At 38.8% G+C, this 15,330-nt stretch overlaps 2 protein-coding genes across 2 annotated transcripts in view; both read right to left on the reverse strand.

The window, feature by feature from the left end:
• Positions 1-869: 869 nt before the first annotated feature.
• Positions 870-2,522, reverse strand: LOC146612848 (tripartite motif-containing protein 16-like). The gene has a single exon (XM_085378796.1). It carries the CDS (start codon positions 2,520-2,522, stop codon positions 870-872), a length of 1,653 nt encoding a protein of 550 aa, XP_085234922.1.
• A 4,266-nt stretch (positions 2,523-6,788) lies between these two features.
• The window catches only part of LOC146612849 (uncharacterized), a 20,140-nt gene continuing 11,598 nt past the window's right edge, over positions 6,789-15,330 (reverse strand). The window contains exons 4-5 of the mRNA XM_085377657.1: positions 10,063-10,315; positions 6,789-7,969 (exon numbers count right to left, since the gene is read on the reverse strand). Of these exons, the coding sequence (XP_085233783.1) occupies positions 6,789-7,969; positions 10,063-10,315 (1,434 nt within the window). The remainder of the gene's footprint in view (positions 7,970-10,062; positions 10,316-15,330) is intronic.

A 15,330-nucleotide genomic window follows, 5' to 3' on the forward strand; every position in this document is an offset into this window, starting at 1 on the left:
AGGGATACACTAGAAGTCCAAAAACTCAAAACCTTTCAGGATCCAGGATTATGACCAAGAAGAAACAAGCAAATAAGATTTCTTTTCTTTTAAGGGGTACATAAAAATTCATACTTTCATATTGATTATATTATATTTTTGGTTCTTATTTAGTGGGTATGAAAGTAAACAGTAGAAAGCTGTGTGGTGAAGATGCACAATTTGTTGTACATCTTCTGGAGTTTGTGGTTTCAACGTGGCAGTAAGATGAGGAAGACATGAGTCCATTGAAAAAGGTCAGTTAGTAAATATTCTGTTTTTGAAGGAAATGTTTCTATAATATTACATGATACAGCTCCAAATTAATTAGCTAATGACAATTTGATTCTTTTTACCATGATTTGCAATACAATCGACTCATAAAGGGTTTTATCAGGCTAAAAACATGTCAGAATCTAAAAAATGTGGACAAACTGAGCTGAGGTGTTTTAACCTCCTCTACATCCCTGTTAGCAGGATGAAGGTGCCCTCTTGTGTTGTGCATCAATTTTAAAATTAACCTTCAGAAAAACATTAAAAAAAAAACTTCACTGAGCTTTCAGCATCTTCAGCAACATCAGCAAAGAGACATTTGTAAAACCACACCGTGTCAGTTTGTTCACAGGAGTCACAAGAAGTGATTGTTTTTATGGCTAGACAGACACAGTAAAGAGCTCAATCTAACAAGACCTCAAAAACATCAAGAGAACATTTAGAACATGTCAAGGTACCACCTGTAATGTGTAACTGATTTCTGTGCATTGCAGAATGCCACAATAATGATGGAAATAAAAAAAGAAATGGAAACTAAAATACTGTTTTAATCCCACAACAGTATGAAAGGATTCAGTCTATTTCAGTTTAACAAACTCAGCAATGTCCCCATAAGAATAACAAAGCCAAAGTCCAGCATAGAGCGGCTGAGTGAATGTGGTCTGGACTCTGTGGAGGAGAGTCATGGTTTCAGAGACGCTGTAGAAGGACAAAATACCTGCTCTGTGATCCAGGTACACTCCTACTCTGGAGGAACGAGGACCTGAGACACGAGTTTGGATGTTGTTGTACTGAAATGTATAACTATTTTTCAAACAATCTAATGCCCAAGATTTGTCATTATGTCCAAACCAACATCCAGTTTCTACTCTGCTGATATTCTTGTACGCAGCTGCTACAATAATTCCTCCACCTCTCCACTCCACCTCCCAGTAACAACGTCCAGTCAGACTTTGTCTACTCAGGACCTGCCACCATCCAGTGAATCTGTCTGGATGATCAGAATAAGACTGTTTCTTTGTGGATGTTGCTTTTCTGTTCTCCTCTGATAATAACAGATATGTGTTTGCTGTGTTTGGATCCAGTGTGATTTCACGTGAATATTTTAAAAATTCCGCTCTAGTCTTTGGCTCTGCTTGTGGATCCGACAGTAAAACATCCACTTCAGTGACTGTCAGTGAGATGTTTGTCCGTTCCTCTCTCAGAATGTCCTGTAGTTTATCTCTGACCTCTGACACAGCTGCTGTCACATCCTCAAAGTAGCTCAGAGGACGGATATTGATGCTGGATGAGTCTGTAGACTCACTGAGTGCTGACAGTGAGGGGTAGTTGTGTAGAAACTGGATGTGATCCTCTGTGTGTGAGAGCTGCTTCAGCTCAGCATCTTTCCTCTTCAGCTCAGTGATCTCCTGCTCCAGCTTCTCCTGAAGCTCTTTGACTCGACTCACTTCAGTTTCCTGCTGGGATCTGATCTGCTGCTTCACATCAGAGCTTCTTTTCTGGATGAGATGGATCAGCTCAGTGAAGATCTTCTCACTGTGCTCCACTGTTTGATCAGCAGACTGATTGATGGCCTCCACCTCCTGTTGAAGCAGCTTCACATCTTTCTCTCTGTCCTGGATTCTCTGCTGGATGTTTTGTCGACTCACCTCCAGCTCTCTCTGCCTCTCAGTCCTTTCTGCTGCAGCTGAGACTGTGTCGTGGCCTTTATGTTCATCCACAGGGCAGAGATAACAGATACTCTGCTGATCAGTACGGCAGAACATCTTCATCACCTCATCATGACGAGAGCAGATGTTCTCCTGGAGCTTCTTGGAGGGCTCCACCAGCTTGTGTTCTTTTAATGTAGGTGAATAATAATGAGGCTTAAGGTGTTTCTCACAGTAAGAAGTCAGACAGATTAAACAGGATTTGCGGGCTTTCAGTTTTCTTCCAATACAGAGACCACAGGCCACATCTTCAGGTCCAGCATAGCAGTGATCAGCAGTAGCAGCTTGGAGTCCAGTCTTCTTCAGCTCCTCCACTAAATTTGCTAAAATGGTATTTTTCACCAGCACGGGCCTCACTGTGAAGATCTGCCTACATTGAGGACAGCTTTGGATTTTCTTTACCTTCTCGCCATTCCAGAGTTTTGTAATACAGTTCATGCAGTAGCTGTGTCCACAGGGAATAGTCACTGGATCCTTCAGTAGATCCAAACAGATCGAACAAGTGAAGGTTTCTGGGTCCATTTGATTTTCTTGCTGCGCTAATTCCCTATTTTCTCTCTGACTGTCACGTAGGTTTCACGTTCTGTGAAGACAAACAGCCTCTGTGCCCTGAAGGGAAACTGAGCTCTTTTTTACTTCTTGCAATCCACCCTTATACAGGGGAAGTATTAACAGTGTGACAAAGAGCGTGTTGTGACAGGCATGGTGTGTTATGCTTGACTTACTGAATACAGTAACAACTATGACCCAGTTAAACAGTTTACAGGAATTTAAACACGAATTTTTACACTCAGAGCTTTAACTTTTAGCTCCTAACATGTGAATTGAATTGGATCTCTTATCTAGGAGGGTTTTTCGGTTCTGACTGACTTGTGGTGATTTGGGATTTAAGCTCTGTAGGATCTACTGAGGACTTTGATATGTCTTGGGTCACTGTGCTTCTGGCTGTTGTAACCCAAGTCAGTGGATTTTTTGTGAGTCATGTCATTGTTTAGTGAAGTACATGGGAAAAGACAGGTTTCGAGAATGATTGAAATGATTGGTTCCCTTACTTTAACCTATGCTTACATGTTAGTTATCTGTTTTGAATATTAATAAATATGACTTAAAACATTGTCTAATCACCTAGTCAAACTACAGAACAGCGATTAGAATCATACAGTCTATCTAAAAATCATTTTACATTTTTGCTCTGTCTTGCCTGCTTGGTGCCCTGCAGGCTCACTGAGGGCCCTCGCGCTCACTTTTCGCTTATATGTGTGTGATAGAATTCAGAAAACAGATCGATGCAAATTATAAGTCTATATCATAATGTCTTCAGTTTTTGTGTTTGTTGTAGGGTTGTAAACTTCAACGCGTTAAAGGGGGGACGGCAGAGGATTCTCTGGCTGGCTGGAGCGGGATCTAATAACTTGCTCGCAAAATAAAACAAAATAAAAACAAACCAACAAACTAGGGCTGTCAACATTAACACCCTCATCACGATTAATGAGATTACAAATTTTAACGCAATCAACCCATCTAGAGCGCAGAATGGACAAACTTTGGACAAACTGCCCGAAATGCGTTGACAGAGACATTTCAGGGATTTTGAGTCATTCTGCACTCCAAATGGTTTAATTGCGTTAAAATTTTCATTCTTGTTTCTGTGACGAGAAAGAGGAATGAAGGCGACCAGGTTTTTTAAATATTCTGAGATAAGGATCAGCTCTTGGGAGTTAAAGTTTGTTCCTCGCCTTTGCCTTATTTTTCTACATTAAGTTTATGTGAAATGTTTTATTGGCAGTTGTTGATGGTTCCATGTTTTTCAAAGTCATCCAATGTCAGTCAGCGAATGTACCAATTTTCAGGTAATTATCTGCCAGAGTCACTGAGTTTAATATATGCAGTATTTTCACTTCTTTATGGTTTTAACAGTTTCTATACTCTGACCTATGCTGTTTGTTTCTTGTTCACTCTCTCATTTGATTTTGTTTCCTTCTCATCATTTGATCTCATTTTTGTCAGGTGTGTGAAGGGAAGGGATCAGCTGTGAGAGAGCAGAAAGCAGAGGGAGTGTTTTCAGGCTTTACCACATTCCAGGACGAGGAGCAGCAGAGTTAAAACTCATAAAACAACCGTTTTTTTATCCTCTGCAGTGTCGTTGTTCCAGCACAGTGACAAATAGGATAAGAGACACAAGTCATAAACTGTAGGTCAGCAGACATGAAAAATATGCTTTAAAAACAACAGTAGTTACACAAACTATCACATGAGGAGAGTCACTCTGGAGACATCAACATAACAACAACAAAAAGCAAACAGTCATCATGGGTTTTCAGTAAGCAGAACCTGTGCTCACACTCTGGACGACCATCAGTAAGCAAACATTTAAATATTTTTCTGTCAGTTTGTTCACAGCAGTCACAGCCTGTAACAACGATCCTGCATTAAGGGACCATGGGAAAGATAAGAGAAAAGAGTTTCCAGTTTACGAAAATCCTAAAATACTTCCAAGTTCAATGTACCCAGGATATCTGTCTGTTATCTGGATTCACGTCCCCTTTTTCCACGAGGATATGTGCTCACATGAAGCTGGTTATCAAATCACTAAGTTAAACCAGGGTTTCCACTGCATGTTCACATGAGAGTGGTGGCATTGGCACCATCTAACCAATCACAAACATTGGTATACATACTGTATACTAGCAGCAGAAGAGCTGAGTTTTGCAAAAGAAGAAAGATAGTTTTAGTTTTCATCCTTACAGCTGCAGCCTTAGTGGTGTCAGTGGTCTAACAGTCTAAGACCAAGTAAAGATTAAAATAAAATGGGGCTCATTTATTGGGTCAAGTCTATGCTTCAGCATAGCAGTGATAAGCAGGAGCAGCTTGGAGTCCAGTCTTCTTCACTTCTTCACCAAAACTGCTACAATATAGCACATTTAAAATCTGAGATAACCCAAAGTGTTTTACATTTGAGGCATATGACAAAGAACATTAAAAAATATCATGTTTCACTTAAACACAGATTCGAGTCTCAAACTTCTAAATTTAACCAATGATTCACAATTAAATAAAACTATGTTTTTCATAAAGCAAACACATTTACTGCCACAAAAACTTTCATTTTTGAATTGAAGCAATGAAAGAATTTTCTAACTTCATCTTTATGTTCACGAAGGAAGAGAAACATGAAACATGTCAGAATATGTTTTTTCTTTCTATGGTCAAGCTGATCACAACTTCTGTAATAATCTTTAACAGGTTCTTGGCTAAATTGTGTGCTTAGGGTAGCATCTCTGCTCTTGAAATTTGATTTATCTGCCCATGAAAATTACGAACTATCAGGGTACTAGGTCTTTGACTCAGTATTTGAGTCTTATTTTGTATTCAGTATTCAGCTTTATGAAGATGTTTTAAGTTCAAGTTTATACAGTTTGGTCTTGAGTCCAAATCTTTTATGTCTGAGTTTTTTGTATTTCTACTTATGTTGTCTTGTCTTTGTCTCATCCTTGTGTCTCTTGTGAGATTCTGTCATGTCCTCTATGTATGTTTCCCAAGTCATGTCTATGTTTATTCCCTCTGTCTCATGTTTGTTTTCGTATTTGTGTCTCTCTCCATGTTTCTGGCTCCCTCGCCCTCCCACGTTCCTCCCCTTTGCGTTTCATCCTCAATCTTCACTTCATCCTTTGTGTTTCCACTTTCCTCGTCACCCTTTAGTGTATACATTGTCTCCGTCTTCCTCAGCCTTTTGTCAGACCACCAGTTAATCCTCTTTCGTGTTCCTGTGTTTTCAAGGTATTTCCAAGTGTTCCAGGTTTTCATGTGTTAATTTTCCCACTTTAGGCTTTATGATTAGTTTCTTGTCTAGTTGGTTTTCTTGTTTGGTTTATGCTTGTAATCAGTCACAATAAAAGGCTCGCTTTTTGTTAAGTTTAGTTCTGCCTCTGTTTGTCTCCAACAAAACATTGATTCTTTAAAAAGGAAACTTTGTCTAAATTTTACAACTCAATACCAGTAAGGCTAACGATGAGATAATCAGTTTCCGAAGAGGACTAAGGACAGACCCAGAAGCAAGATAATGCATAAGGATATTTAATTTCACACAAGAGATTCACAGACTTAAGCACTAACACACTACAACTTTTTCAAGGAATGTTCTAACAACAGTTGGGAAAAACGTGGGGTAGTGGACAGGATGGTGATATATTTTTTAAATATATTCTCAGTCTTTTCCATCCAAAACAGGGTTCCAAGGGAAAATGTGAAAATGTCTCCTTCAACTCCACAAGACTGGTTGGTAAACTTCCACACATCTTTAAATATCTTCAAGAAAATCAAGAGCCAATCCACTTTTCCATGATCAGGAAGAAATCCGCATCGTTCCTTCAGAATCCTGGTTTCAACTAACAGGCAGACTCTTCTCTCCCGTGTCCAGGCATATACCTTTCCAGGATTTTATATCATATCTTATTATATATGCTATTCAGACACATTATTATTATTGTTATTGTTATTATTATTATTAATAATAATAATAATAATAATAATAATAATAATAATAATAATTCCCACTGCAGAAGAACTTTCCAAATATGAGATAAATATCTCCTCTCATCCTCATTTTTAAAAATTCTCATTTTACTCTCTGAGGAGTAGTGATGAGTGACAGATGGTTTCTTCCAGTGAAAACACTACGTCCAGATGAACAGAATCAACCTTTTGAGTAATTTGCCTGCTTGCCTGTATTGGCCCTGTCATAAACCCACTTTTACAACTAACAGCTATTCCAGATTTTATGTGAAATTTTCAACTTGTGTGAAATCTCATGTGTCTTTTCAAGTGTATCATCTGAATGAATCTTTTCCCACAGGTGCTACAACAATGTGGCTTCTCGCCTGTGTGAATTCTCATATGAATTTTCAAGTTTATCATCTGACTGAATCCTTTTCCACAGGTACTACAAGAATGTAGTTTCTCACCTGTGTGACTTCTCTGATGTCTTTCCATTGTTGGTTTATGACCAAATCTTTTTCCACAGGTGATGCAAGAATAAGGCTTCTCATCTGTATGAATTGTCATGTGTTTTTTGAATGTCGATTGGTCTCTAAATCTTTTCCCACAGGTGCTACAACAATGTGGCTTATCATCTGTGTGAATTCGCATATGTCTGTTGAATGCTGACAAAGCACAAAACTCTTTTCCACAGATGGTACAAGAATATGGCTTCTCACCTGTGTGAATTCTCATGTGAGTTTTAAGGTTAATTAGCTGACTGAAACTTTTTCCGCAGGTATTACAAGAATATGGTTTCTCACCTGTGTGGATTCTAATGTGATTTTTCAAATGTATCATCTGACTACATCTTTTTCCACAAGTGTTACAACAATATGGCTTCTCATCTGTGTGGATTCTTACGTGAGTCTCCAATCCTGATTTCCTACTGAAACCTTTCCCGCAGGTGGTACAAGAATAAGGTTTCTCACCTGTGTGTGATCTCAGATGTCTCGTTAGGTTGGATTTATCATGAAAGGATTTTCCACAAATCTCACATTTTGCAGACTTTTTACTTATTTCAGATTTACACTGAGTCTCTGACAATGGAGAATTTTCCACTCTGTTACTGTTATTCGTGTCATATGTCTTCTTATTCAGCTCCGCATATCGAGTTGATTCTGAGTTGATGTGCTTACTTTTTTCCTGATCTTGACTCTCTGGTTCAGGAGAGCTGTGAGAAAGGAGCTGATCACTGTGTGGCTCTGAATCACTGTGGTCACCTCCATCATAACCAAGAGTTACAAGAAAGGTTTCAGTCTCCTGCTTCAATACGAGCTGCTCTCCCTCCTTGCTGGTGTAGAGTTCCTCGTGTTCTTCTTTAATCTGCAGAGTCCCTGGATCCTCCTGGTTCATAATGTGGCTCTTCTCCTTGTTATCCATCTGCTGGTCTGTGAAATCCTCTTCATCCTTACAGACATGTTGATATGGAAAATCTGAAGCGGTAAATAAACAAAACAAATGTCAGAAAATTTAAAAAATGTGATGATGTTGAGGCAATGATCTAAATGAATCAAGGGTGAGAAAGCCAAACTCCAAATCACACAGAGATTTTAACTGACAAAGAAAAATAGGAACCAACGGAAAGTAACAAATATTGAATGAACGTAGAAATGAGGGAACTAAACACAACTTCACTAATATTAAACTAGGATTAAAATATAACAATAACTAAAATGCATATATAACTAACTAAACTAACAACACAGACTCAGGATGAAGCCAATATATTTTTCCAGACCCGGATGCTGTTGAAATCGAATTTCTATGCTTACAGCAAAAACATGTAATTCTAGAACTTAAATGGATGACAGAACAAAATGAAACTTCTGGTGTTGGGTTTGTGTCTCTGCACGGGCACAGATTTAGTGTCAACAGCAAGTGGAAATGTTAAACTCGTAAAAATCAAGCGCGTGATAATTAAAAGAACAAGAAAAAGTAATGAGATAAAAGCAATGAGGCTCTCAGTCAAACATTTGACTCTTCTAAGTCTACACATATAGATATAATTTACTTAGTTCTCTTATTTTTCTGATAACAGATGACTGCTGAGTTTTTGTGTGTGTGTGTGTGGGGGGGGGGGGGGGGGGGGGTGCACGTGTCACCTGGTCCCTTCAGTAATTATGGAGGACCACAAGAGCCACACTCATCAAAATAAAGAATTCTGTGCATAAATTGTACAGTAAATTATGCATTTGTAAATTAATTTACAAATTCCTTTTTTAAATTATTTTATTTATTCAAACATTACATAAGTAATTTATTATTTAATATGTTTATTTAAAATAAAAATGTAAAATAAAAACACTAATCAATATTTCAAAATGAATAATTAATTCATTAATAAATACTTCAAATCAAAAATTGTTACTGGTATCGCCACATAACCTGGCTTGAGTCATACAAGCTTTGGTTAGATAGTTTAGTTTTCTACCGAAGCTGGGTCTGTTTGTAGATGTAAAGCCAACGGTACTTAAACGTTTTAGAGTAAACCAAGCAGACAGTTCAATCTTTAAGCTAAGTGTATTCACAGGGACCAAACATCTGTCCCATGAGCTGTGGTGAGGAAACAGACCCAACCATGCTGTGCTTGGTTTATAGTTAAAAGAACTCTCATCCTGCATAAACCACTAATAATAAGTCCTCCTCCATGTTTTGTCATGCTTATATCATACAACCTGAGTCTGTCACCTTTGTAATAAAGCCCAACATTTCTGCAGGGTCACATGTCCTGTTTCCCCTTTTTTTGTTTTTAAAATACATAAAGAGTAATTCTATTAAAAACTGTGTTTTCATCCTGCAAGTTAACAGATATTTGATAAACCTCTGCTGTTTTTGTTGTTAACTGTCATGGTTGACTTCATTCTGCAGGTGTCTAGAGTCAGAAAAGACTGACAAGGTGAGAGGTGAAGGCTCTCCACCCCTGATGAAACACCAGGACAAATTCAGCTATGTGTGAGGAAGAGGAGGAAAAAAACGAGACAGCAGCAGGTGAGAGATGGCGAGGAGAACAGGGGAAGAAAATACATCTGTTCTCTGTAATTTGGGGACTGGTAAAAACATTTGAGACAGTTTCTAGATATTTGCTTCCTCCACTATCACTGAAGCTGAATAAAAACAAGAAGAACAGGGAACATTCCCTCAGTGACATTTGGAAAATTAGAAACTAGTCTTTAAAGCTTCACAAAACATTTGTGACCTTTGACATTATGGTGCTATCTGTACTCAGCAAATATTTTTATGAGGGAAACAAATCATTTCTAAAGGCTGTATAATCAGAGTGACTCCGTTTTTCTGCAGCTCCAAGGAAGTGAACTCTTCAGTTTCATCATTTCCACTGCACCAGTAGAAATGTTGTTGATGTTAAATGTTTAAGAAACACATGCACTATTGCTACTGATTGCAGCTGATTGCAGCTGATTTTTAGGTTCTTCCTGTTTCTCTAAAAATAAATGTAAATTTGAGCAGTGAGTAGGATCCTAAATTATTCAAATTCATTTTTTATTAAGACCGATACAGGTTTGCATACCTGTTCTGTGTAAGTTTATTTCAGGTTTCCACATATCATCACTGAGTTTGAGTTGTTCATCCTCACTTTCGGCCTCCTCCTTCAGTTTAAGCTGCTCTCCCTCTCCCTGATTGGTGGAGATTTCTTCCTGTTCCTCTTTTATCCGTGGGGCCTCTGGGTCCTCCTGGTCCAGACTGGAGTTTTCCTGCTGGATCCAGACCTGCTGGTCATCCAGACCTTCCTCCTCCTTACACTTCATGCTGCTATTAGAGGTCTGAGGAACAAAAGCACACATGAAAAAGGTTACTAATGTGATGACATGAAAATACACCTCTAAACAAATATAATCCAGTACATATTGAGTTCTTGAATCACTACCCGATTAGCTATTATTATTGTTGTTTCCTGTGATGCAGTGATCTTTTGTATGTTATCACACCAAGTGGGTAATTTCCATGGGCAGATGGCTCAAAGAGCTAAGATTAGTTAGATTATTAGTAACTTTGGCTCTATCCTGCAACTCATCACTCAGTCCTCACCCTGCATGTTTAGAGCCAACCCCAAATATTTCTTGTAATGTCAATCCTGATGTTTTGATTAAACAGTGCTGAACTCTTGTTGTTGTCAACTGCTCGTGTGTGTTCCTAGTTCATTCAGTCATTTATGTTCAGTTCATTCAACCTAATAATAAATCTATGAGTCCAGCATTTTGGTCCTCTGTCTCCATTCTCCACACACCTGACCTACCAGAACGAAACACTGGGTCAATGACCCAGGTACTGTGACAGTGGGTCAAGGGCGTAGATTTGGCATGGACGGAAGGGACATGTCCCCACCAATATCCAGCGATTATTGAATTGTCCCCACCAATAATTTGGTCTCTTCTAGTAAAGAAAAATAAACCCGATAGAAAGAAAAAAACGATCTGTCAACCTCTCATTCACTTAGCGGTGCAGAAAGAGTTAAATTACGTTCTCTACTGGAGTCCTACCTCATGTGACAAATATGGCCAATGTGATTGGTTGTGCCTTTCAGGGAGCTCTTTTTAGTTTCACTTAGTCATTTGTTTAATAGTAATTTAACATTATATAATTCACATATAAAACTATGAATTGTAATTTTAAATAGTTTAAAAGTATGTAGAATAGCATATGTAGGCAAGTATATTTCTCCTTTTTTTTTTTATCAAGAAGCAAAGACAAAAAAGGAAAAAAAAAAAGAAACAGGGCAGGGCTCGGTGGTTGAATCATCCCCACCAATGCTAAAACCAAATCTACGCCCTTGCAATGGGTTTGCAGTGTTTCGGGGTTTTTGTCCGATTTGGGACTGTATTAGTGCGTTAATACAGATATAAAAATATATAATACTGACTTAAATACCTACAGCTTACAAAAAAAGAGTAATGCATGCATTTATGAAGGTGGCAAAGCAACTTCATTAACATACAAATACATGGGGATCTGCTTCACTAACATGTCAGGTTCATACAGTGGCACATTAGTAATAATGCAGCTCTCCTCTGGATAAATCCTAGTATCCACTTGAGTCTCAGTCAACACACAATCCCTACAGCATCCACAATGTGGCAAAAAAGGGTAACCTCATTTATTCTTGATGTGAGATTCAGTGCTATGATAATAAAGTGAAGAAACAAAATATGGTAAATGCATGCATGCAACAAAGACAGAAACCAAATCCTCTGTTCATCAATCCAACGGCATGTAGTACAAGGCAGGAGTAAGTACATAGAAGGTTTGGCAGGGTTGTTTCATATGCCCTAAGCCTAACCTGTTCAGGTGTGCTGCCTCCTAATGTAGCTCAGTTTCAACCACCAATGAACTGTCAACAAGGAATGTAAGGCCAGCCCTGTAGCCACCGCATTAGCATTTTCCAAAAAGAGAGTTTGTTTCTTTCTCTGTGTGTACCCCTGCAACAGATTGTCAATTCGTGAAGGCTGCACCCTGCCTCTCTCCCTGTGACACCTAAGATGAGCTCCTGTTTTGTGAATATTTTTATTCACATACAAATGGTGCCACATCACTCCAGTGCGTTCTGGAAGCACTACGCAAATGCCAAAGAAGAAATGCCTTTTCTTAAATCCAAAAGAAATTATTTTCTAAAAACTGACTGTAGTATAAGTGTATAAGTTTAGATGCTGTTGAACAATATTCTGTATTTTATTTTTGCCAAGTGGGATTTCTGACCGTTTTTCTATTATCTGAGTTTTCCACATTAAAAGCTTGGAGCAGCGGACTCTCATTTAGCCAAGGGTTGGCAAAAAGAGTAAATAAAAAGAAAGGGGAATCGGGTGCTGCCATCTAATAGACTGAGATTTCGTTTGGATCTTTTTAGTCTAAGTTAATGCTGAAGTCACAGTTACCATAATTTTGGCCAGTATGACCATTTTAATTATTTAACATTTTATATTTAAAACAAAAATAAGCGAGGGTGGTGGGATCATCATCTGGTTATCTGGTCCAGACTTGAAGCCCCTCTCTGAAAGCAAAATTCCTGCCGGCCTGCCGGCCGAAGAGAGCCACAGGCGGCAGCGGGCTCTTGTGTAGCCACCGACCGGCAGACAGAGAGCCGAAGCGGACATCCAACTGGGGGCACCCTGCAAACTGCTTTCCCTTACTGCCTCCTCTATCGTAATCTCTAACGCCATCCTCTGCTAACGTAAATTTCCCCTGTGTCTCCTTGGATGCTTAATGCCAAAAGTTTACTGTTAAAGAGAGAGAGGGTGGTGGCGACTTTATTTGGTATATCTATTTTAAAAAAATAGCTCATAGCTGCTGCTTCATTATTGTCTGTTAGCCTGCAGACTGAGCTCCGATCAGGGTCCTTACACGTCTTACTCCTGTGTAAGCGTCACATACCTGTTATCTGTGACTTTATCCCGAGTCTTCGGCTGATAGCTGGCAGTCCGCGTTAAAGGCTGATCTCCTCTTCATACTGTACGATCGTGTTTTTAGCCTCTGAGCAGATTTTTTCAGCAGTTAATCGCTCGGACACTGAATTAAAGGCAGTGCTGCTCGGACAACTGAAATATTTCTCTCATACCACCAAAACAGGCTCTTCAAGCTAACCGTCTACCGCACATAAAACACCATCCATCAGAGTCCTTGAACTGCACAAAGCTTTTGACCCACCTCATCAGCTGCATCCTTTCAGGCCGTGAAGGCCGCACTCAGCGTTTTTATATCTCTTACGTCGCGCTGGTCCTGTTGCCTAGCAGCGATGGCAGAAAATTGACACCCATTACTGAAAAAAACAAAGACCATGCTGGTGCTTTGAACCTGCTGTTTGTTCTGTTTTTAACACTCTGTGCTGAAGCTGAAGGAATGTGATGCAGCTTCAAACTAAATTACTTTGATGGGACACAGTGTGCTGTGACAAAGAGTTGTATCATCCTAAAAATATGTGGACAAGCTCAGCTGAGGTGCTTTAACCTCCTCTACACCCCTGTTAGCATGATGACGGCGCCCTCGTGTGTTGTGCATCATCAGACTTCAGTTAACTTAGCAGAAAAAGATATAAAAAACTTCACTGAGCCTTCAGCAGCTTATACATCATCAATAAAGAGAGGTTTAAATATCTGTGTGTGACACAGTGAGTCAGTTTGCTCACAGGAGCCACAACATGTAACACTGCTTTTTCTCTCTTTGCCTGAAGCTCTTATGTTATTTAGCGCTGGAGTTACATTTCTCATGTGCATGGTGTAAGTGCTTAATCGACAACAGTGCCTGCAGAGGATGTGGGTGTGATCCACAGTTGCTCTCCAGGATGAAGGAAAGGTTGGACATCTTTGATTGAAGGTGTGTGTTCTTAGCATAGTTTCACAAACTAGTTTCATTTTTTCCCCTCTAGCTTTAAATACTAAAAACTCACAATAAAAAATATTAGGTGACTTATTTGTAAGTAATTTCCCCATGCACCTTTGCACTAGAACTATAATTTCCCCTACCTGCCAAATCCTCATGGTGGCTACATCCATCTTTTATATTGTTATGTCGCTAAAACTGACCGCATAAATATATAATTAAGTCTGTGATCATTTGCTCACTGACATTCACACCAGTGGCCTGATTTAGGTTATTTTGTATCATCCTGTTCCTCCTTGCACAAAGGAGCAGATATCAGTACTGCTGATGGAATAAGGACCTTCTATGCCATACTCAGCTCTCCTACAGTGCCTGTCTCCCAGAACCTCCTCCATGCTCTTGAGAATGTGTTTGGCAAACACAGCAAAGCTTCTGGTAATTGCACATATTGATGTGCCATCCAGGAGGACTCAGGCTACCTGTGGAAACTCTTAATGGTCCAAGTATCCGCTCGTGCTACCAGTAGTGACACTGGCAAATGCAAAACTCTAGAAAAGATGAGGAGGGGGAAAATGTCAGTGGCTCCTTTTGTAAAACTATTCCTGTTTCAGGGGTTGTGTCATTGTTGCCCTTCTAGATGTTGTTAATTTCATTAACACCAAAGCAGCTGAAACTAATTAGCAACCCCTTCTACTACTTAACTAACCAGATAAATATCCCAGAGGTTTAACTGATTTGATGCTATACTCTGATTAAAAAGTGTTCTTTTAATATCTGAGCAGTGTATTTTTATGCTGTATGAACTGTCAATCTGCAGCTACTCTACACAAATATCTTCAATGAAGCAGCAACGCTCTGCAGCCAGAGCAGCTCAGGAACGGTAATACACACAGAAGCATGTTTCCTCAAATAATCAAAACCTCAGTTTCAAAATACATATAAAATAATGACAGGCGCAACCAAAGCTTCATATTTTAGAAATGACACTTCAGAAAAAAATTGTCACGTTTTACAGAAATTTTTATTTAAATTTTAAGAATAAAGAACCCACAACAATAAGGAACAGAACTAAATAAATCAGGATAAATAAATCAACAGAAGAGGTCCATATGGAAGCTTATTTTTTATGAAAAGTATTACAACATAAGGTGACCTCAAATCCATAAAGGCACATTGTTTTTGGTCTTGTAACTGTCAAGCTTTTAATTTTCTTTAAAGAGATTAAAGACTCTTTATTAGACAATAAAATAATAAAATCTTGGCTATAAAAAAAGCCAAGTACCCACAGAAAAATATTTTTTCTGTAACAACGCTGTCAAGTGAAAAAACTGAAGAATCTGGATCTACAATTAATATTTATCACCTCACCAGCACTAACACAATATATAAATTTATAATATACATATGTACACAAACTGACCAAGCATAAAACTATGACCATCTGCCTAATATTGTGTTGGCTACCCTT

This window comes from Diplotaxodon limnothrissa, linkage group LG18 (assembly GCF_057381915.1).
Source record: "Diplotaxodon limnothrissa isolate DT_005_m linkage group LG18, D_limnothrissa_male_GT1.1, whole genome shotgun sequence".
In the NCBI taxonomy this organism is placed as follows: Eukaryota; Metazoa; Chordata; class Actinopteri; order Cichliformes; family Cichlidae; genus Diplotaxodon; species Diplotaxodon limnothrissa.